Below are 24758 nucleotides of genomic sequence, written 5' to 3'. Positions count from 1 at the left end.
AAGTTACGGATTGCTTCATGTGTACTGGATTAGAACCAATAACTATACAGGAATGCATCACCAGAACCACCAAAAGTACAGAAATACATCACCAGAGTCATAATATTACAGAAATACATCATCACAACCACAAGTACAGGAATATATCACCAGAACCATCATTAGTATATGAATGCATCACTAAAACCACCATCAGCATATCAATGCATCAATAAAAAAAACAATATTACAGAAAAACAGCACCACAACCATTACAGAAATACTTCACCAGAATCACCATCTGTACATGAATATGTCACCAGTAACACCAACATTACATAAATACATCAACAGAACCATCATCAGTACATAAAAATTTCACCATAACTACCAACAGTACTGAAACACATCACAAGAACTACCATCATTACATGAATACATCACCAGAACCTCCAACATTACAGAAATACATCACCAGAACCATCATAAGTACATGAGTAAATCACCAAAACACCATCAGTACAAGAATACATTATCAGCACCACCAACAGCACAGAAATACAGCATTACAACCACTTTCAGTATATGAATACATCACCAATCTTAGTACACTATGCTTTACTTTTTACTTACACTTTTCACTACTTATACTGTTTCACTTTTTTTCCTCCATGCTGTCTCCTCACATTCCCCCCCCCATGCTTTCCCATCACATTTTTCTCCCCTCATACAGTCCAGTCACAGGGACCTGCAGAGTAATCAGATGATCATGTCGCCTAACGTTGCCCTGATGCTCGTGCCTGAAAGATGCATGTACATTTGGGTGATGGAGATGGCATTTTATGTTTTTTGAGTCTGGGGTTAGTTTGAAACCAGTTTGGAGAATAGGAGAGTCCTATTCTTTGAGGTCAACAAAATGCCGCCTGGGAGACACCACAGATTACAGTATTTGACAGCGCAATGGCACCCCAGTGCTAATTACACCCGATGCAAATACCCTGCTTGCCCCCACCCACAGATATACCACTGTAGAAGCAGTGAGTTGGAGAAGACGATTCAGGAAGAGAAGTTATGCAGGGCAGAGATACATATGATACATCAGCAGCCTGCGAGCTTGCATTTTGTGTAGCTTGTGTAAAATAAAATAACATCTATTTAAAATTGACTAAAACGCAGCCCTAAAGATTCAGAACAAGGAATCAAATTGCCTAGTATCACCATTGCCCAGCTTTAATGTGCAGAGCTAGCAGATCGCTATGAGCCATACAGCAGGGGTGCATGAGCCATTAGTTAGGAAGCTCTACTCTACATTAGAGATGAGCGTTGTTCTACTCGAACTGTTCGCCAATCTCAAATTCGAGCTGTTTTGGGCGGTGTTCGAGCCGTTCGGCGAACACGAACAATTTGAGAAAAATTCGGCTGCCGAGGTTATGTTCGATAACTGTTCGTGCACCAAAATCATAACTGGATTTTTTCTCAGTAATGATGAAAATTAATGTTAATACGCAGTTTGAGTGTACAGCGGGGTGGGGGGAGGGGCAGGGGATGGATCTCTGCAGGAACAATGAAGATTTCCATTTTTTTTTTCTCTTTCCCGCATTTACAGTGGGGAGGTGCAATCTGTCAGCCTATCAGCAGCGCACACACGGAGCGAAGTGCTTTTTTTCACACAAGCAAGGGCATGTGTCATTGGCAGTGTATGTCACATGTCCTTGCCCTATAAGACCAAGCCATTTTCCCTGTCGCCACCATTTTCTCACTGCTGCAGATGCGTGTTAGACGGCACCGCTGTTGCTGTGTGCGCTATACCTTGTTAATTTCAAGCCAATTTTCGCACAAATCTACAGATAGCTTGGGAGTAGGGAATAGTTGTGATTGCAGTCCTTTTAAGGACTAGGTTACAGCATTTCCTATGACTTTTATCAGGCAGATCTGTGCTCTTAAATAGATAGGTTGTGGGAGTAAAGACTAATTGTAATTGGAGTCCTTTTCAGGACTAGGTTACATCAGTTCCTATCAGTTTTTGCCAGGCAGGTCTGTGCCAGTGCTGTGCAAGTTTTTTTCACAGCATTTGGTTGAATCTAGCAAAGCTAATGCTTTTTGGCCTATTGCAGAGTGTGTTAGTCAGTGGAGTAGCCTATCTGTGTTGCAAGATATACCACCTGTGTATAGAATACCAATTTTTTTACTGCACCTAGCGAAGTAAAATCTTTTGGGCATAGCATCATTCTATTAGTCCATCTATACTGACCTCCATCAGCTTGCAAATTGAATATAATTTTTTTCTGCATCTAGCTCTGAAAAAATATTGGGCTTCTACCTGTGTGTGGGACTTGTTGTATTAGTCCATCTATACTGACCTCCATCAGGTTGCAAACTGAATATATTTTTTTCTGCATCTACCTCTGAAAAAATATTAGGCTTCTAGCTGTGTGTGGGACTTGTTCTATTAATCCATCTATACAGACCTCCATCAGGTTGCAAACTGAATATATTTTTTTATGCATCTACCTCTGAAAAAATATTGGGCTTCTAGCTGTGTGTGGGACTTGTTGTATTAGTCCATCTATACTGACCTCCATCAGGTTGCAAATTAAAAATAATTTTTATCTGCATCTACAGTACCTCTGAAAAAATATTTGGGCTTCTAGCTGTTTGTGGGACTTGTTCTATTAGTCCATCTATACTGACCTCCATCAGGTTGCAAATTGAATATAATTTTTATCTGCATCTAGCTCTGAAAAAATATTTGGCCTTCTAGCAGTGTGTGGGACTTTCTCTATTAGTCCATCTATACTGACCTCCATCAGGTTGCAAATTAAAAATAATTTTTATCTGCATCTACCTCTGAAAAAATATTTGGGCTTCTAGCTGTGTGTGGGACTTGTTCTATTAATCCATCTATACAGACCTCCATCAGGTTGCAAACTGAATATGTTTTTTTCTGCATCTACCTCTGAAAAAATATTGGGCTTCTAGCTGTGTGTGGGATTTGTTGTATTAGTCCATCTATACTGACCTCCATCAGGTTGCAAACTGAATATATTTTTTTCTGCATCTACCTCTGAAAAAATATTGGGCTTCTAGCTGTGTGTGGGACTTGTTCTATTAATCCATCTATACAGACCTCCATCAGGTTGCAAACTGAATATATTTTTTTCTGCATCTACCTCTGAAAAAATATGTGGCCTTCTAGCAGTGTGTGGGACTTTCTCTATTAGTCCATCTATACTGACCTCCATCAGGTTGCAAATTCAAAATAATTTTTTGTCTGCATCTAGCTCTGAAAAAATATTGGGCTTCTAGCTGTCTGTGGGACTTGTTGTATTAGTCCATCTATACTGACCTCCATCAGGTTGCAAACTGAATATATTTTTTTCTGCATCTACCTCTGAAAAAATATTGGGCTTCTAGCTGTGTGTGGGACTTGTTCTATTAATCCATCTATACAGACCTCCATCAGGTTGCAAACTGAATATAATTTTTTCTGCATCTACCTCTGAAAAAATATTGGGCTTCTAGCTGTGTGTGGGACTTGTTCTATTAATCCATCTATACAGACCTCCATCAGGTTGCAAACTGAATATATTTTTTTCTGCATCTACCTCTGAAAAAATATTGGGCTTCTAGCTGTGTGTGGGACTTGTTGTATTAGTCCATCTATACTGACCTCCATCAGGTTGCAAACTAAATATATTTTTTTCTGCATCTACCTCTGAAAAAATATTGGGCCTTCTAGCAGTGTGTGGGACTTTCTCTATTAGTCCATCTATACTGACCTCCATCAGGTTGCAAATTCAAAATAATTTTTTGTCTGCATCTAGCTCTGAAAAAATATTGGGCTTCTAGCTGTGTGTGGGACTTGTTGTATTAGTCCATCTATACTGACCTCCATCAGGTTGCAAATTAAAAATAATTTTTATCTGCATCTACAGTACCTCTGAAAAAATATTTGGGCTTCTAGCTGTGTGTGGGATTTGTTCTATTAGTCCATCTATACTGACCTCCATCAGGTTGCAAATTGAATATAATTTTTATCTGCATCTAGCTCTGAAAAAATATTTGGCCTTCTAGCAGTGTGTGGGACTTTCTCTATTAGTCCATCTATACTGACCTCCATCAGGTTGCAAATTGAATATAATTTTTATCTGCATCTAGCTCTGAAAAAATATTTGGCCTTCTAGCAGTGTGTGGGACTTTCTCTATTAGTCCATCTATACTGACCTCCATCAGGTTGCAAATTAAAAATAATTTTTATCTGCATCTACCTCTGAAAAAATATTTGGGCTTCTAGCAGTGTGTGGGACTCATTGTATTAGGCCATCTATACCAAGCTCCACCAGCTTTGAAATTAATAATAATTTTTAGCTGCATCTAGCCATGAAAATAATTTTTCCCAATAGTGGTAGCAATAGAAATATGGGGCGCGCGCCTGGCTAACAAAAATATACGCTTCATAACACAAAACACCAGCCTAGCGCACTGCATTAATAAGATGGCATCATCGTCTCTCCCAGTGCTAGGCCTACTACGCAGGCTAGTATTCCTGTGCCTAAAACACAATGTATGGGTCCGCGCTAGCCACTATGCTGAGGGGTATAAAGCTGCTGCTAACGCTTTATAACAATTCAATTGGCAGATTTTCACAGAGCTCTTCCACAACGCCCACCCATCGGGCAACAGTTGCCCACCCTCCCTATGGGATCTAGTGGCGAATAGTTCATGCCATTAATCAGAGCGTCAGTTGCCCCGTCAACGTGGCAAGCATGCGGTAAGGCATGGGAAGAGTGGACACGACTAGTAGCAGGCAGACGGGTTGACCAATGTGAACAAGCCAGATCACAAGTCACCATAGAATTTCTCCACCAGCTAATGATGAGGGGCATATCAGGGGCGTCAGCGCAGCGGTGTCTGACCGGAGTAGCATTTCACTTCCAACTACTGAATTGGGGAGATGTGACAAAGATTCATCATCAGACAATCCATAAAAGGGTGGAAAAGGGGTCAGCCAAGTCAGGAATGTAGACGTCCCGTCCCGTGTCACTAAAACTGATTTCTCACATCTTATCCCTAACACCATTAACATGACACTCACAATTTGAAGCAACACTAATGTCTACTGCATTTGTGATCGCCTTCTTCGGGGCGCTATGTATAAGCGAATTAGTCCCTCAATCCAAAATTACGACCAGTGGACGCTTATTACACCAGGAAGTAGTCATAGCCAATAATGCAATACGTGTACGCATACACCAATCGAAAACGGTTCCAGCGGGCAGGGGTACTTGGGTACTTCTACAACCCACAAACGGTACACTGAGTCGGGTAACAATAGTAAAAACATATCTAACCATCAGATCACAAAGTAATTTCTTCGTATCACACATTGATGGAACGCCATTATCAAGATACCTGTTCCAAGCTATATTTAATAAATGCATAACATCGGCAGGGAACCACCACAAAGATTACGGGACACAATCATTCCGCATAGGTGCGGCCACGGAAGCAGCAAGAGCAGGACTGTCAGAAACGGAAGTTCAGAGGATAGGGAGATGGCGATCCACGTGTTTGGCGAGATACATAAGACCGGACTTGTTATCCTAACGTGGTTTGTTTCTTTTACAGGTAACGCTAAGCCAACAGTGTGAGTGATAGGCCACTCGTATATATATTGGGCACAAAAAAGGGCGAAAGTCCGCCCAGGCGGGAGGAATTTAGAGTTTCATAACACATATTTCAACTGGAGAGGTATTAGAGGCCTGCTATGGCCACAGGTACTAATGGAGGTAATCAAGGTAGGGAGAGAGGCAAGAGGTCCGGTCATCTTAGTTATACAGGCCGGGGGAAACAACCTAGGTCATCACAAGAGCGCATAACTAATGGCAATAATGAAACTAGACACTGAGCGCTTCAGCGAATTTTTCACAAAATTAGCTATAGTATGGTCAGAGATTGTGCCGATAGCGGTATGGCAAGGTGCGCGAGACATCACGGCCATCGAATGGACAAGGCGGGTAATAAATATTCGGATGGCAAAATTTAGAAGAGACAGAGGCAGTGTAGTGATACGACACCGACAACTGGAAGGAGATAAAGCAGGCCTCATACGGCCCGACAGTGTTCACTTAATAGATATTGGACTGGACATATTCCTGTCAAGACTCCAGGACGGAGTGGAACAAGCGTTAAGAGTGATGGGTGGGGGTCAGAGTCCTGCATACGAGTACGCTGGATCCTCCGTGGCCTGGAAATAGAAAGGACATGTTGGAGAGTTACACTTGTTGGCCAACTTGCCGGAGTGGGGACCCAGGGCATGCTGCAACAAGCTGAATTATTTTAGAAATAAAATGCTTTTCTAATGGAATGAGTATAAAGAGTTAATAAAGCTGTGACCGATCCTCACCCATCCAGTTGTAAGAGTTACATTATTGGGTTGTCCATGAAAGGGGGGCGGTAGGGGGGCTGAGCATCTGGGTTTGGTTGGGGGTCCCCACAGTCTGCCTAGGCTAGATTAATTTAAAAATTCTTATTAGATACACAGGCGGTGCAGCTTGATTCGCAGCTGGGCTACTACGCCCAAAGTATTGCCTAGGCTAGATGCAGTTAAAAATTCTACGCTGACTAGCAGACACTGAAGATTTGGAGCAGACCTCTGAGTAAAAAGCTCTTCAGACTCAACCATCTGTGTTACCCCAAGCCATAGTGTATGTAGTTTCTTACAGTTAAAAGGGGGGGGTGCGACCCAACCCACCTGGAATTGACGATGCCAACGTCACGTAAGACACAGCAAGGGGACTCCCAAAATTGTGGCACAGACACCACTTAACCCTAGAACGCATACCTGTGGCCTTGCAGGCCCGCCCAGTTAATTGTTTTCTATTTTCTGCAAGATTGCTTTAGTTAGAATTTTGAAACTCTAGGTATTCTTCATGTATATAGTTGTTTGTCATTTGAGTTTGAGTTATTCCATGTTATTTGCACACGGGCCTAAAGGGCCCCAGGTATGTGAAAGTGTAGATTTTTATGGTCATGCGTTCTAGGGTTAAGTGGCATCAATTGCCCCACTGTTGCTTAAAACGGTTGGTGAGGTGATTTTACCAAATCCCCAAGCTTTTAGTCTCCCAAGGATGACACAGGGGTAGAAATGTCCTTGCGAATCCATGATTTGATCATCTTTATGAACGTGAGTCTGTCTACATTCTCAGTGGACAGCCGCATGCGCTTATCTGTCAGCACACCACCAGCAGCGCTGAACACACTTTCAGAGAGAACGCTGGCTGCATGGCATGACAAGATCTCCAAGGTGTGAGTGGCGAGCTCCGGCGATTTTTCAAGATTGGAATACCAAAATGAGCAAGGGTCCAGTGACACAGTCATGGCTTCGATGTTCACTTGGAGATTCTCCTGTACCATCCTCTGTAGGCATTGACTATGTGTCAGACTTCTTGTCTCCTGTGGCCTTGCAAAGGATGGTCTAAAAAAGTGGTGAAACGATTCCACAAAATTGCTGTTACCAGCAGATACTGTGTTACTGTTACTGTTTGAGTGATGAAGACTCGACAGTCCCACCGTTGGCAAGTTAGAACTGTGAGATTCACTACGTGCACCACTGGTGTTTTGTGGAAAAGCACATGTAAGATTCTGCAACAGATACTCCTGCATTCGTCAATACCTTTTTATGGCAGGAATTATTTCGGCAAATATACTTTTGTACCGGGGATCTAAGAGTGTGGCAACCCAGTAGTCGGGATTACTTCGAATTCTGACAATCCGGGGGTCATGTTGCAGGTAGTGCAGCAAGAAGGCACTCATGTGTCTTGCGCATCCAGAAGGACCAAGTCCTTGTTGTGTTGGTAGCGAGGTAAGAATCATGCTTCCTTCCTCTGCCCTCTCCCTCCAACCTCGCACAACAGAAATGTGATCAAGGTCTCCCTCATCTGATGAGTCTTCCATGCCCATTGCCAGTTCGTCCTCCACTTCTTCCTCGGCTCCTGCACCTTCCTCAACAGTTTGGCTGCTACCATGCGCCCTGGTTAATCCCTCTCCCCCACCCTCCCATGCCTGCCGCCTTGGTGCTGTCAACCGTCTGGACCTTGGAGATGTTATCCCTTCCGCATACGACTCCTCCTCTACTTCCTCCACCTCCTCTTGTCCCACCACCTGACTCCGAATTCTGTTTAACATGTGCTCCAGCATGTAAATCACCGTAATAGTCATGCTGATAATGGCATCGTCAGCACTAAACATCTTCGTCGCCATTTCAAGACTGTGCAGAAGGGTGCATAGGTCCCTGATCTGAGACCACTCCTCCAGCGTGATTTGCCCCACCTCTGGATCTCGTTGGCCCAGGCTATATGTCAGAACGTATTGCACCAGGGCTTGTCGGTGCTGCCACAGTCGCTGCAACATGTGCAGAGTTGAATTCCACCGTGTCGGCACATCGCATTTCAGCCGGTGAACTGGCAGGCCCAACGACTTCTGTAGAGATGTAAGTCGTTGAACTGCGGGATGTGAACGGCGGAAGTGAGCACACAGCGACCGTGCACTCTGCAGAAGGCCATCTAGTCCGGGATAGTGGGCTAAAAATTGCTGGACAACCAGGTTCAACACGTGAGCCATACAAGGCACGTGTGTGACATTGCCCCTGCGAAGTGCCGCACCCAGGTTTGCAACATTGTCGCACATGGCCTTCCCTGGTTGCAGGTCCAGTGGAGACAACCTTTCATGAAACTGGGTCTCCAGAGCTGACCAAAACTCCTCAGCTGTGTGACTCACATTTCCCAGACATTTCAAAGTAAACACTGATGCGTTGAGCCCTGCTGCCAGCATAGTAAGGAGGTGTGCAGGATTCCTTCTGCGCAGTTAGAAAGCAGGTGGCATTACCAGACAGGCTTTGGGTGCAGGTGGAGGACCGAGAGGAGGTTGAGGAGGCAGAAGCAGTGGAGGAAGTTCGAGATAAAGAGGATTAACACACAACTCGTGGGGACGGTAAGACTTGGACAGCAGCCCCTTGTCCTGCTGTCACCATAGTTACCCAGTGCCCAGTCAGCGACATGTAACGCCCCTGTCCATGCCTTCTCGTCCAAGTGTCTGTGGTGAAGTGCACCCTGTCACACACAGAGTTTCTCAAAGAAGCGGTGATGTTGTGTGCGACATGCTAGTGGATCGCAGGCACACCTTTCTTTGAGAAGTAGTGCCGACTGTGCATCTGGTACTGGGGCACTGTGACGGACATAAGGTCTTGAAAATCCTCCGTGTCCTCCAGGTGGAAAGGCAGCATTTCTGTAGCCAACAGCTTGCAGATGGTGAAATTCAACCTCTTAGCTTTCTCATGGCTAGGAGGAAATGGTCTTTTACTTTTCCACATCTGAGGGACCGAGGGCTGGCTGTTGTGCTTAGACGGTGTTGAGTAGGGTGTCCCCGGCAACTTCCGGTCTGTGAGGAAGATGCAGGCGGACATGTTAGGTTGCCTTGATCCAAAGGTGGTGCTCTCGATGTCAGAGAGCGCTCAACACTAGCAGGTGTTTCCACTTCCCAATGAACTGACGACCTGCCAATCACACTGGCTGTTGCGGGTAGAGAGGTGGCAGGTCTGCGTCCAAAAACATGTGTGACTGCTGTCCCCCCAGTCACAGAGGATGAAGAGGCTGCGGATGCACAAGATGGGGCAGACGGTGGTTGGCACAGTGAGCTTCCCACTGCAACTTATGCTTCATATCCATGTGACGGTACATGCATGAAGTACTCAAACTATGTATTTTTTGGCCTCTACTTAGCTTTTGCTGACAAATATTACAGATAACACGAGTTGGGTCATCCTTATCGATCTGAATAAATGCCCAGGCTATGCAAGGCTTAGAGCCCATGTGACCTGAAGAGCCACTACGACTTGTGGTCAGAGGCAGAGTTGTGGTTGAGGATGCAGTTGTTGACGTGCTTCCAGTACTCCGTCTCTGTTCAGGAAGGCGCAACCTAACCTCGTCGTCAATAGCATCTGTGATGCCCCGCTGCGCTTGGTATCACAGATCCTACAAGAGTGCATTGATGGAATCCTCCACAAGAGGCCCCCATAAACATTCACACATCTCCACCTTCCACCTCAGACCAGCAGAGGGAGCCCGTTAGGGATATAAATAGGGAAGGTGGAGCTAGGCAGTTCAGTTCCTCTGAAGAGTTCCTGCAGTAGAGAAGCCTAAGAGAGGTCAGTCTGCAGTGGAGCTCAGTCTAGTCTAGAGAACGCAGTTAATAGTTCAGCAGTGGAGCACGAGGCTCCTGCTTGCTAGATTCAGGGAGCCCAGATAGAGCTTAAGGTGTGCCGGTGCCGTAAGATCAGTGAAGCGCGGCAAGCTGCCGTTAGTGTGTATAGCCTAGTGAGGGCCCGAGTAGGCCGAAGGCGAGTGGCGAGTTAGTACATAAGGGGCAGAGGAGCTTAACCAGCTCACCCCGAAGCATTTACCGGACACAGGATCCGAGCTTACCGGTATCTCTATGACCCAGTAAGGCATAACCGGAATCCCTGGAGAACTACAAGTCCCAGGATCGCAAAGGTACTGATATGTAACAGAGCCAGGAGACGCTTAGGCCCCGCATACTGGGAGCGTGAACTCCAAGAGAAGGCCCTACCACAAGGTCAGCCAGCGCGGGACAGAGACAAAGTTAGGCCTGGCTCCAGGCAGGTCAGAAACTTACTACGCAGAGGCAAGAAACAGGAGGCCCTACACCCGCTCATTGGGGAGGATCCTGATATGCACCCTTCACCCTACAGTGCTCCGGGATGTGCCTGAATTTCCACCAGTAAAAGGTTCTGAAGTGACTACCGTGTCCGTTCCCGTTCTTGCTCTGACCCAGCTGGGTCTCGCCTGTCCTGCATTCCCCCTGCATACGCTGCCCTGAGACCTAGCTCCACCTGTGGGGAGCTATACCATCGAGCTGCCTTATCACCGGCCTCAGTGGACTGCTGCAGCGCTGGTGCTTGTCACCAGATACCACAGGTGGCGTCATGAACTCTTATAAAATTAACAATTATCCACCCTTTTAAAGAGAGACCCCAGGGTACGGGCCAGGGAGCCGACCACCGCGACATCCCCAAGGCCAGGCAAATGCCCGGGTACCGAGTCATCCCCATCCCCAGGGCTAGTCACATCCTCCTCCACCTCCTCTGCTGACCTCATCGACTGTCTGACTGTGGGTTGACAGTAAGTGGGATCTCCAACCTCGTCATCATCACCCTGTGTGTTATCACACCCGTCGCCCTCAGAGCCAACCTCTTCCTGCCCTGACCGAAAAGTCAAGTTGTCGCTCCAATCAGGTATTTGAGTCTCATCATCGTCTTCATCATTGTCTCCACCAACAGGAGTTACAGTTTGGGAACAAGGGTCTACATTATGCTCAGAACCTTCTTCATCTGGTCCTGGATCCAACTTATAAAGATTCTGGGCATCGGATCAGATCATTTCCTCATCTGGATTAACAGAAGCTCTGGAGCAGACCTCCGTTTCCCAGACTATAGTATGAGTAAACAGCTGTGCAGACTCAACCATCTGTGTTACCCCATACTCAGACGGGCAGCTGGAGACTTGGGAGCTGTGAGGAAGCAAGTGCGATTGGGGTGACACCTCTGAGGACTGGAGTATTTGTGATGTTGAAATTGAGGTGATGGAGAGCCCACTTGAAGGAGCACTTGATATCCGTTGAAGCACCTGCTGTTTTTGTGCCTCATCTAGAATTTGTAGCGATGGGCGTGTCCGTAAGAATGGGATCGTATCACATTGTCCACGAAAAGAAGTCGACATCTTAGTTTGGCTGGAAGATGGTCTTTCTTCTGCAGATGTTACTCCCCCCCCCACCGTGGGGGGCCTCGACCCACCGGCGGACAGGCACCAGTATTGGGATAGGGGGGCTGGCCGTCAGGGTCCACCGCGGCTCTGGCACAAACCCGGCGACACAGAGGTGGCACAGGCAGGAACGGACTGGCCGTGTCGGCTTCTCACTTTTTGGATTTTAGAAGGGCATGACATGCCTATATCTGTGTCTCCCCCTCCTTTTACTCCTCCACCTCTTTTCTTTTCGCATGACTATATGTACTTGTCACTTTTCCATGTGTTAGTTGTGTCTTCTGAGCAGTTTGTCAGCTTTTGGACACCTTTGAAGGTGTTTTCTATGTGTTTCTATGTGTTTTTGTTTGCCTGCCATTGGTTTTAACGGTGTTCGAAGGTGTTTGACGAACAGTTCGACGAACAGTTCGGCGAACACACGGGTGTTCGACGAACCGAACCGAACTCGAACACTACGGGGGTGGCTCAACACTACTCTACATGCTCTATCTTTTACATGTCTGAAGTAGACACTAGAATTTAGAAACAATGACTAGGAAAATATGTTAGTTTGGGAATTCTGCTCCTAATAAATAGAAAAAGATAACTTTAAAATAGCCAAGCTATAATATAACTTAAATGTTCAAGCTAATGTAGAAAGCTCATAAATAAGGTTTACTACATTATTCAATTTGTATTGCATATTTGTTAAGTATTATTTTAGCTAAATGCCCTTTAGATCAAAGGGGGACTGGCTGACCAGATATTGTGTATGGGGGCCTCCCCACACCTCTCAAGAGATGAAGTTAGAGGAGAAAAAGCAAATGCCCACAGAGAATTTTTGTGGTATACACCCAGTTAGTTGAAGGGAAATTTTGCATATTTATTCCCCCTTAGTAAATAACTTTAGAACAAAGTGGCAAAGAAGAAAAATAAAAACTTTTCCAGAATCAATGAAGCAGCACTAATTTTAAATTAAAAAAATCCAGCAAAAGATCTTCTTTAAATTCATACTAAATCATCATACTAAATCATCATCATACAATCATACTAAATATGTAACTTTTTATAGTAAATATAATGTATAGAGTTAAAGATAACTGTGCCTTAGCTAAAAGTAATTAAAATAACTTAGAAAAAATGTCTATTTTATGTTTCAGAACCTTGTACTGCAAAGGAAAACAGCATGGATGAAAATAATATACAGCTAAGGTTTGCAGAAGAAAAAAAAAAGTACCTTAAACATGGAGAAAATATAGAATTCAGTTGTATTTTTGGATATGAAGCTCTTCCTACCACTCAGATGAGAATTACTTGCGAACATGGAAAGTTGGAATATCCAAAATGCCTAAGAAAAGGTGTGAGACGGAACATAGGAATGTGCAAGTTCAAACATTAATTCAGTTAAATAAGTTGTTTCCAGAATAATAACAGAAAGGGATAATTTATCGGTGTTTGCTTAATAACTTGTTTAGACAGGTAGACCACAGTTCTGATGTGCAAAGAACGATCAATAATAGATCATTCTGTGTATGTAGACTGCCATTGTTGCAGCACAGGTTCTAATTACACAGGATTATGCGCTGCATAGAGTAATGATTTTAAAGTCAGCTTAAAAATAATTTCATCCAATGAAAGTGCATCTGCCCGTTGCTCAGTTGATTAGCACCCTGATTACACTCCGAAGCATTGTTCTCAACCATCCTGGATTCAACAGGACTGTCTGCTTTGAGGGATCAGTTCACATGTCCGAGCACGTCAGGGGTTTGTCCCGACCGTCACTCACTCTTCTCTCCAATGTTTTTATCGCTCCATTGCTCCTCATTGGAGAGGAGCGGGCACCATCTCTGCTCTGCTCACTCCTAATTAATTAAACAGTTTTTATTCTTTTGTGATCTGGTCTCCACTGGAATGTGAACCAAAAACCTATGAGCCACCAACTGCACTGGTTTAGAAAGGAGAATTTTTTATCTTTGAAGCTACATTGTAGGCAATTAAACCACAAGCAGATTTTACTGATGCATAGAGATATATCTGCACATAACAGTGTATGTCTATGTCCCTGTATTCTAGAAGTGAAGAAAATGACAGATTTTTATGTTCCTATAAACTGCTAAAACTAATTAAAAAAAGTACAAAAATGTCACTTTCTATTTTTTTGTGAGATCTGGTCTCCCCATAAGTCAAACCCACAATTTATATCATTGTAGGCAACAGTGAAAGATACAAGCTACAGCCTCCACAGACCTCAGTGGGAGGATTCTCTATGTATAAAGCTGCTGTGCAGGCTCTGAACCCATAAGCAGATAATTCTGGTAAATAGAGATACAGTACATCTGTACAAAGCAGTACATTTCTATGTCGCCATATTCTAGAGGGAAAGTAAAAGAGAAAAGAACCACAAAAAGAGAGAAAAGAAAAGAGAAAAGAACCACATGCACGGAGCAGCACACTTCTATATATAAAATATATAATTTTATTCCAGAAACTTCGTAGACAAAACATTTAAAAACATTTAAAAAGTATATAGACACAAAGGGGTCTGGCCCTCATGACTGCTCAGGTTAATAGATGGTCACTAGTGATGAGCGAACGTGCTCGCCACTACTCGGTACACGCCCGAGCATCATAGTGCCCGACAAGCTCGGCGAGTATTTCCGGGTTGCTCTGGCGGGAACTCGGGTCCCCTCCCTGCATGTTTGGTGCTCTTTAGAGAGCCAATGAACATGCAGGGATTGCCTGCCATGCACTGTAATGCCGTAGCCATGTTGGTTGTGGGCATTACAGTGATTGGCTGGCCGCACAGCGTCATCAGGTCTATATCAGACCTGGCGCCGCCATGCTCGTCACAGTCACTCTGGATCAGACAGTGTAGGAAGAGCTGCTGCTGTGTCAGGGAGAGATTTGATCTTGTATTAGGTAGTGTAGGGAGAAAAACCGTACATTACACATATCCATCTTAACAAACAGTCCTTCTGAGGACTAATCCATCTGCAGAGATATCAGGCAGGCAGGGTGTAAAGGCAGGCAGTGTATATAGCAGACTGCAGTGCATATAGCACAAGAGGCTCCATTCCAGTTCTGTCGGCTGGAAATAGGCCCAGGTCTCAGGGGCCAGGAATAATTTTTTTTGCATCTTAATCCTCATTATTTGCTTAAAAAGCAATCCAAAGAACACGGTTTTTCTGCGCCATTTGCTTGTTGGCACTGCAGAATACAGCCAGGTCCTTTGTTAAGCGCTAAAAATTCATCTATTTAAAACTGTTTTCTCCGTCACATGGATCACATATACGTTTTCAGAAAATACTGCCATTTCTGGCCTCCATTAATTTTTTTTTCAGTGTGTCAGCAAAGTTTTTGACACTGGTTTGCTGTTCAAAGCAGTTACCTACAGGCCAGGTATTTAAAACTATGCTTTCTCCATCACACGGATCACATATACGTTTTCAGAAAATACTTCCATTTCTGGCCTCCATTAAAAAAAATTTCAGTGTGTCAGTGAAGCAATTGACACCAGATTGCTGTTCAAAATAGTTACCTACAGGCCAGGTATTTAAAACTGTGTTTTCTCCATCACACGGATCACATATACGTTTTCAGAAAATACTGCCATTTCTGGCCTCCATTAAAAAAAAATTTCAGTGTGTCAGCAAAGTTTTTGACACTGGTTTGCTGTTCAAAACAGTTACCTACAGGTTAGGTAATTAAAACTGTGTTTTCTCCATCACACGGATTACATATGTGTTTTCAGAAAATACTGCCATTTCTGGCCTCCATTAAAAAAAAATTTCAGTGTGTAAGCAAAGTTTTTGACACTGGTTTGCTGTTCAAAACAGTTACCTACAGGCCAGGTATTGAAAACTGTGTTTTCTCCGTCACACGGATTACATATGCGTTTTCAGAAAATACTGCCATTTCTGGCCTCCATTAAAAAAAAATTTCAGTGTGTCAGTGACGCACCCCTGGGCCTGTGCTGAGTAGCGTTGCGCACGCGGGGGACCTACCCGGAGCCGGATCTGATAGGGGTAGTAGTTTCGTGGCGGTGACCCGGTCCGTGCCCAGGGAGTCAAACTAAGTGGCGGTGCTTGTCAGAAGATGTTATATTGCTCGACTACGCCACCCGTTGAATGCGGTCATGAGACCGCCGCTGCAGGGCAGACCGCTGAGGCCGGTAATACGGTTGTGCAGCGGGGATGGTATAACCCCCAACGGGAGGGGTATGGCCTCAGGGCAGCGGACGTGGATGATGAAACACTCAGAGACAGTGCGGTGTAGTTCAGGGTCTTTACTGGTGGCAAAGGTAGACCCTCCCGGAGTACTGGCTAGCGATCGGGGCCTGGTCAGTCTGTGAGCAGATGGAATCTCCCCTGGCCAGGTGGAGTTGTAGGCCTCCCCAACTAATCGTACTCTTCTGGCTACCTTGCTAGAGGCTGATAAAAGTAGCACACGTCCCTGAGTGTACCGTGTGGTGCTCACCCGTATGGCCGGTGACTCGGGGCCTTCTGGTAGCTTCCGCTCCACGACGGCGGTGCTGGTCCCTTGCGTGTGACCGTGCCTTCGGGTTTCTTGGCCAGAGGACCTGAAATCCCCTTCCGGGCGGTTTCTGCTGCTGGGTAAGGATTAGTCCCCACAGCCTCGGACTCCGGGTCCGGTAAGAACTCTTCAATCAGGGCGAGCTCTACAGCTTCCAGCCCTGACCTCTTTTAGCACAGCTCCCACAGAGCTCCTGATCTTTCTTGTTCCTAAAGCTGCTCCACTACAGACCAGACTGTGTCTCTGTCTGTGTTCTCTGCTCTTTTTTTCTCTAACCCTGCCTCAGCCCTAGTTTTATATAGGGGAAGTTCTTCCCCTCCCAGGACTGGGCAGGAGGTGTGGCATGCATAGGATTCCTGACCAGGAGACCTCCCACCTGCTCTCAGACGTAATATTGCTATTAATGTGGAAACCAGACCCCTGGGGTGCCACATTCCCCCCTAGTAAAATTTAGTACTCCGGGACTAAACATATTTTTGTAAACATAACAAGTTATAAACAGAAACAGTACAATAAAGAAAAACACATTAGGAAGGTCACGGCGTGTCCGCAACCGGGTGCAGTTTTTGAAGAAAACAAGGGTGTCCAATTCACAAAGGAACAGGGAGCCGTAACCAGGTAGGGGTCTGTCCTGCCCCGAGTCTTTAACAGTCTTAGTCCTTTCCTGGGTTACGCTCCAAACATATGTACAAAGGATTCCGGATAATCCATAAACGACACCTATAAAATAACTAGAAATACACAATTATTCACAAGCAACAATAAACAGGTAAATACAAATAAAGCAGTCTAAACACTTAGATCCTCCAACGTACGGGCAACTGGCCTCTAGTGGCTCTAGTGGACCTACGGAGCTGACTGACTGGTCCTGAGCTACGGGGTGTAGGAGCTGTCAAAGATAAACTGGGCAGCTGTCTACGGGCTCTTTGGCTCACTAGGGGTACGGCAGGCTCACTATAAGCAGAGGGTTGATCCTCCTGGTCTGCTTGTGTGGGGTCTTCTGCCTCCTGGACCGGCTGCTCTTCCAGCTCTACCTGTTTCTCCGTAGGCACTTGGGATGCTGGTTGGAGGAAGGTGAGGACGGGTACCACAACAGCGCCATTGACTTGAGTCCAAGACCGAGGGAAGTCTCCGAGCACAGTACTGACCATATCTTCCCTTTCCTCTGCGGGTCGAGGGTCTTCTTGTTCTTCTTCAGGGTCCCGTAGCTGTTCGGGACACTTCTTCAGGTGATCTCGGGATACAATGGCTGTGGTTTCTCCTCCATCCTTACTGATTGTGCAGACTTTCGGGTTCTCATGGCTTGAGGGCAGTACGGTGTACGGGTCCTTCTCCCACTGGTCGTCCAACTTGTGGAGCCGTCTCTTCCTCTTCAAGACCTGCTCTCCAGGTACCAAGGGAACAGCGGGAGCATACTGGTTGTAAGTCTTCTCCTGTCTTTCTCTAGCTTGACAGAGACTTCGCTCAACGCTCTCCTGTACTTTCCGGTACTGCTGCTGCCTCTCTGTGTCCCAGTCTGCTTCTAGTGAAGTGTCCTCGGGTGTCAGGACTCCCATATCCAGATCAACAGGCAGCTTACCAGGTCTCGCTCTCATTAGGTAAGCCGGGGTACAGTTGGTAGAACCTACCGGGATGTGGTTGTATAGGTCCACCAGATCAGGCAGTTTCTCAGGCCACAGACTGCGTTCTTCCAGGGGCAATGTTTTCAGAAGGTCTATCACCACCTGGTTCATTTTCTCACAGAGTCCATTGGTTTGCGGATGATAGGGTGTTGTTCTTATCTTCCGGCAGCCATACAGAGTGCAGAACTCCTGGAAGACTTCCGCTTCAAAGGCAGGTCCTTGGTCCGTCAGCACCTGCTCTGGGTATCCGTGTGGACGGCAGAAGTGCTGCTGGAAGGCTCTAGCTGCTGTTTGAGCCGTTAAGTCCTTGACCGGGACCACCACCAGGAACCGGGAGTAATGATCTACGATTGTGAGGGCGTAGACATACCCAGATCTGCTTGGAGCCAGTTTCACATGGTCCAGGGCTACCAGTTCCAGTGGCTGTCGGGTGATGATGGGCTGCAAGGGAGTCTTCTGGCTGGCACGGTCCTTCCTTCTTAGGTGGCACGGTCCACAGTCTCTGCACCACCTCTCGATGGTTCCTCTCATGCCTACCTAGTGGAACCGCCCGCGCAGCAGGAACTCCAGCTTCTTCCATCCGAAGTGCCCAGCTCCGTCGTGGTATGCCTCCAGTACCATAGCCGCGTCTCTTCTTGGCACCACTACTTGCCAGATCAGTTCATGCGTCCGGGAGTTAACCATTCTGCGGCACAACTTCCCCTTGTAAAGGAACAGTCGACTCTTCTCAGCCCACAGTTGCTTGGTCTCCTCCGGAGCGTCTGGGTCAAGGCGTTCATCTGGCTGAGTCAGCATCTCCTTCACCAGTCGGCCGGCGGGGTCACTGTCTTGCGTTTCCGCCCAGTTGTAATGAGTTAAGGGGTTGAACGTAGCGGATTGCTTACCCCTTACACGGTGGGAATACTGGATAGTCCCATGATGGTGGAACGCGGGGAGTTCAACTTCTTCCAATTCCTCTGGATCTTCCCCTACGTCCGGTAGGTTTGGCATTCTGGACAGGGCATCCGCGTTGGTATTGGAGCGTCCTGCCTGGTATTTGATCGTGAACTCATAGTTGGACAGGCGGGCCATCCATCTCTGCTCCAGGGCACCGAGTCTTGCCGTATCCAGGTGTGTCAACGGGTTGTTATCCGTGTACACGGTGAACCGGGAAGAGGCGAGGTAGTGCTTAAAGCGTTCGGTGACTGCCCACACCACTGCCAGGAACTCTAGCTTGAATGAGCTGTAATTCTCAGGGTTTCTTTCGGTGGGTCGCAGTTTTCGGCTGGCGTAAGCAATTACCCGTTCTCTCCCCTGCTGGATCTGGGACAGTACGGCTCCTAGCCCGATGTTACTTGCGTCGGTGTAGAGGATAAAGGGCTGGCTGTAATCCGGGTACGCCAGGATTTCATCCCCCGTGAGGGCCATCTTCAGCTGGCGGAAGGACTCTTCTTCCAACTTCTCCCATCTGAAGGGCGGCTTCTGGTTCTTGGCCTTCCTGGACTGGCCTATCAGGAGGTCCTGCATAGGAGCTGCCTTTTTGGTGAAACCGGGAATGAACCTTCGGTAGTAGCCTACCAACCCGAGGAACTGCCGCACTTCCTTTACGCTGGAGGGGCTTGGCCATTCCTTAATTGCGGTGATCTTATCAGGGTCGGTAGCCACTCCGTCAGCACTCACCACGTGTCCCAGGTACTGCACCCTTGGTTTCAGGAGGTGACACTTGGAGGGTTTCACCTTTAGGCCGTAGTTTGCCAGGGCTTCGAACACTTCTGCCAGGTGTTTCAGGTGGTCCTCGTAGGTCTTGGAGTAAACGATGACATCGTCCAGGTATAACAGGACCGTCTCGAAGTTTCGGTGTCCCAGACAGCATTCCATCAACCGTTGGAAGGTTCCTGGTGCATTGCAGAGTCCGAACGGCATGCAGGTAAACTCGCTAAGTCCCATCGGGGTGGTGAATGCGGTCTTCTCCCGGTCCGCCTCTGCTACAGGAACCTGCCAGTACCCGCTAGTAAGATCCAAAGTAGAGAAGAAGTTAGCAGATTTTAAAGCAGCCAAAGACTCCTCTATCCTTGGTAAGGGGTACGCATCTTTGTGTGTGATACGGTTGATTTTCCGGTAATCTACACACATTCTCATGGTGTTGTCTTTCTTTTTAACCAAGACTAGTGGAGCTGCCCAGGGGCTACAGCTATCCCTGATTACCCCAGCCTCCTTCATGTCTCTAAGCATCCCCTTGGCATGTTGGTAGTGTGCAGGGGGTACGGGTCGGTATCTCTCCTTTATGGGAGGATGGTCTCCCGTGGGGATGTGGTGTTCTACCCCCTTTACTCGCCCGAAGTCTAACGGGTGTTTGCTAAACACTCTCTCGTACTCTTGAACCACCCGATAGACTCCTTGTTTCTGGTGTGAGGGAGTGGAGTCAGTACCCAGATGTAGTTGCTGACACCAGTCCTCCATTGGTTTCTTAGAGCCGTTACCTTCCTCTGGTTGAGATGGAGGCAAGGGTTCCACGGCCTGTACAGAATTCTGATTGATGGTATACAATTTGGCTAGCGTAGCATACCGGGGCAGGTACACTTCCCTTTTCCCGATGTTTATTATGCGAACGGGCACCCTCCCATGGCGTACATCAACCACCCCCCGTGCTGTCAAAATGGTGGGCCTACTGTCTGAGTAGACGGGTTCTACCATTGCTTGGTAGTCTCTACCTCTTAGACCAATAGCTGCCCGGCACCAAATCATCATTTCACTTTTTGGGGGCATGGCAATAGGGAAAGGGTCACACATTCTCACGCTTCCAATCTCACCACCGGAGAGTTCCACCTGTTGCCGCCGCATCAGTGCCCGGATCTCTTTTTGGAGCACTCGCTGTTGGCCGGAGCTGGCGTTCTTGGCAACCTGCTGTAAAATGAAAATCACCTCTGCAAGACAATTTTCAATCACATTAGTTCCTAGAGTTATTTTTGGGTGACTCTCGCGCTTGTCAATGTCTACAATGATCAGTCCCTGTGCTGCCAGTTCGACTCTACCGACTTTAATGGTCATCTCTTTGAATCCGATCTGTGGCACGGGTTGACCATTGCTGGCGATGATACTCAAGTCGTCGTCAGGGTAGCGGGTTATATCCGAGTCATTCCAGTACTGCTTAAAGAGCACGTACGGGATGGTGGTGACCTGTGACCCAGTGTCCAGTAGGGCACTCATAGGAATGCCATCCAGTACTACAGGCAAGACTGGACGTCCTCCCACGTATTTGTCACGCCAGTTCGATGGGCCTGGCGATCTTATTCCTAGGGGTTGGCCCTCTACCCCAGGTTGTGCCAGTTTAAAAGGACAGTACCTTGCCATATGTCCGGGTTGATTGCAGCGGCGGCAGATGGGTTGTCCGTCCTCGTTGTATCGGTCGCTGGGTCTTCCTCTGGCCGGTGGGGTCCTCCTTGGTCGACGCCACGGGATGTCCTCCGGTCCGGATGCCAGCTGGATCTTCCCTGGAGCAGCAACCTGTAAAGACTGCACAGTTCGGGTTAGCGCAGCTGCGCTTTTAGCTAGCTCTTGGACCTGATGGTGCAGGTCTGGAGCCGGGTCATTGTTCAAAGCCTGCGCATCAGCTCCCACAGGCCCTGCCGACAAGGGCGCCGCCTCCTGGTGGTAAGCGGTAGTAGGGCGCCTGTGGGCCACAACGCCACCCGGTGCCGGTTCTCGGAGCACCCGAATGGCTCTGTCCTTGAACTGTGCAAAGTCCAGATGAGGATCCTGTAAGGCCATTGCCCGCAACTGGGTTCGGTGGGCATTGCAATATAGTCCCTCTATAAATTGTTTGGTCAACAGCCTGTCCTCGTTTCCCACGCCGTCAGGGTCGGCCTGCTTAATGGCTCTCAGGGCCTCTTGTAGGTTTAGTGCATAGTCCCTTATATTCTCATGTGCTCGCTGTTTGCACCCGTAGAAACTAAGCTTTATCTCAGCTGAGGTGCGGGTATCAAAGGTGTCCTTCAGCCGTGTTAATATCCCTGCTACAGTCCTCCTCCCAGGTGGCCAGGACTTTACCTCCCTTTGGGCTGCCCCGGTTAGTTGGGCCACCAGGATGCTCACTTTTTGCTCTTCTGTGAGGGGGTACACCTGGAAGAGGCTATCCAGCTTTTCTCTAAAGTCACTCAGGGTATGTGACTCCCCTGAGTACTGGGGTAGCCAGGCTGCCCCCGGGATATAGGGCATCGTGAAAGGCATGACCGCTGCAGCGGTGGCGCTGGCGGTGGCTGTGGCAGTGAAGCTCTCCTCCGTATCCGACATCCTCCTCCCCCCTAGTGGACCGTGGCCTACCTTGCGATGATCCTCTTCTGTAGGCCGCGGCTCCGCAGTGGATCGTCAGGGTCGAGGACCTTTCGTCGCGCTCCGGTGACGTCGGCGTCTGCTGGGCTCCTTCCAGGACCTTACGCAACGTCCGGACGTGAGGCGGAGCTTCAGTTCTCGCGCGCTTTCGGAGTCCACGCCCCTCTTCTTCCCACGCGGCGTCTTCAAGATGGCGTCCAACGGCGGGAAAACTCCACGGATGGCGGGAAGAAGGTAGAAGATGGCGTCGGATGGCGGGAATCTTCACCACAGGTAAGTTTGAAAGTCTCTTTTTCAGGCGCGCAGTACCCGGTGGTTGCGGGCACGGAATCCTGCCGACTACGCCAAAGTTTACGCGTCCCTGGGCCTGTGCTGAGTAGCGTTGCGCACGCAGGTGACCTACCCGGAGCCGGATCTGATAGGGGTAGTAGTTTCGTGGCGGTGACCCGGTCCGTGCCCAGGGAGTCAAACTAAGTGGCGGTGCTTGTCAGAAGATGTTATATTGCTCGACTACGCCACCCGTTGAATGCGGTCATGAGACCGCCGCTGCAGGGCAGACCGCTGAGGCCGGTGATACGGTTGTGCAGCGGGGATGGTATAACCCCCAACGGGAGGGGTATGGCCTCAGGGCAGCGGACGTGGATGATGAAACACTCAGAGACGGTGCGGTGTAGTTCAGGGTCTTTACTGGTGACAAAGGTAGACCCTCCCGGAGTACTGGCTAGCGATCGGGGCCTGGTCAGTCTGTGAGCAGATGGAATCTCCCCTGGCCAGGTGGAGTTGTAGGCCTCCCCAACTAATCGTACTCTTCTGGCTACCTTGCTAGAGGCTGATAAAAGTAGCCCACGTCCCTGAGTGTACCGTGTGGTGCTCACCCGTATGGCCGGTGACTCGGGGCCTTCTGGTAGCTTCCGCTCCACGACGGCGGTGCTGGTCCCTTGCGTGTGACCGTGCCTTCGGGTTTCTTGGCCAGAGGACCTGAAATCCCCTGCCGGGCGGTTTCTGCTGCTGGGTAAGGATTAGTCCCCACAGCCTCGGACTCCGGGTCCGGTAAGAACTCTTCAATCAGGGCGAGCTCTACAGCTTCCAGCCCTGACCTCTTTTAGCACAGCTCCCACAGAGCTCCTGATCTTTCTTGTTCCTAAAGCTGCTCCACTACAGACCAGACTGTGTCTCTGTCTGTGTTCTCTGCTCTTTTTTTCTCTAACCCTGCCTCAGCCCTAGTTTTATATAGGGGAAGTTCTTCCCCTCCCAGGACTGGGCAGGAGGTGTGGCATGCATAGGATTCCTGACCAGGAGACCTCCCACCTGCTCTCAGATGTAATATTGCTATTACTGTGGAAACCAGACCCCTGGGGTGCCACATCAGCAAAGTTATTCACACTGGTTTGCTGTTCAAAGCAGTTACCTACAGGCCAGGTATTTAAAACTATGCTTTCTCCATCACACGGATCACATATACGTTTTCAGAAAATACTGCCATTTCTGGCCTCCATTAAAAAAAATTTTCAGTGTGCCAGCAAAGTTTTTGTCACTGGTTTGCTGTTCAAAACAGTTACCTACAGGCTAGGTATTGAAAACGGTGTTTTCTCCGTCACACGGCTCACATATACGTTTTCATAAAATACTGCCATTTCTGGCCTCCATTACAAATTTCTTTCAGTGTGTCAGTGAAGCAATTCACAGCAGTTTGCTGGTCAAACTACTTACCTACAGGCCAGGTATTTAAAACTCTGTTTTCTCCGTCACACGGATCACATATAAATTCGCTCCAAACTCAGTCATTTGTAGTGAGCGTGGAAGATACTGTCCTCCATTTAAAATGGGCAAGGCACGTGGCAAGGGACGGGGAACTGGACGTGATGGTAATGGTGCATGCAGAGGCCGAGGACAAGTCCGTGGGCAAACCGAAATTGTGCCACAACAAACACCCACATCTTCTCGCCTGACCTTCCTGTCCCAATTTCTAGGGGACCGCAGCACACCACTGTTGAACCCAGAGCAGTGTCAAAAGGTTGTTGGTTGGATAGCGGATAATGCTTCCAGTCACTTAGCCACGACCACCACCACCCGGTCTTCCACACGGTCAAGTCTCAGTAGCTGTGAGTTTGGACCGCATATTCCTCACCCTGATCCTCCTTCCTCCCAACATGCCGAGTACCCAGAGACAACTGATCCCACACTTGGACACTCTGAAGAGCTGTTCACTTTTCCATTTATAGATTCGGGCCTCTCGCCCAGTCCACTTGAAGCGGGGCAAGAGGAGATCGCGTGTAGCGATGCCCAAATATTTTAGCAGCCACGGTCACGCGAAGGCGACGGTGGGAAAGTGTCACAAGAGGTGGACGATGATGAGACACAATTGCCAGAAAGTCAGGAGGAGGACCATTGGGCGGAAGTGGAAGACGAGGTGGTGGATGATATAGTAACTGACCCAACCTGGCAGGAGGACATGCAGAGCGAGGACAGCAGCACACAGGGGGTGGGAGGCAGAGCACCC

General features: G+C 47.9%; 1 protein-coding gene across 2 annotated transcripts in view; it reads left to right on the top strand.

Annotated features, from left to right (window-relative positions):
* LOC141156682 (coagulation factor XIII B chain-like) overlaps nt 1-24758 on the top strand; it is a 784153-nt gene that overhangs the window by 669856 nt on the left and 89539 nt on the right. For both annotated transcript variants that reach the window (XM_073642930.1, XM_073642929.1), the window contains exon 11: nt 12956-13153. In XM_073642930.1, coding sequence (XP_073499031.1) covers nt 12956-13153 — 198 coding nt within the window. The remainder of the gene's footprint in view (nt 1-12955; nt 13154-24758) is intronic.

Source organism: Phyllobates terribilis, unplaced genomic scaffold (genome assembly GCF_046119375.1).
Source record: "Phyllobates terribilis strain yellow unplaced genomic scaffold, ASM4611937v1 Scaffold_8__6_contigs__length_399053987, whole genome shotgun sequence".
Classification (NCBI taxonomy): domain Eukaryota; kingdom Metazoa; phylum Chordata; class Amphibia; order Anura; family Dendrobatidae; genus Phyllobates; species Phyllobates terribilis.
Note: the sequence above shows the minus strand (reverse complement) of the source record. Positions and strands in the feature narration are given on the sequence as shown.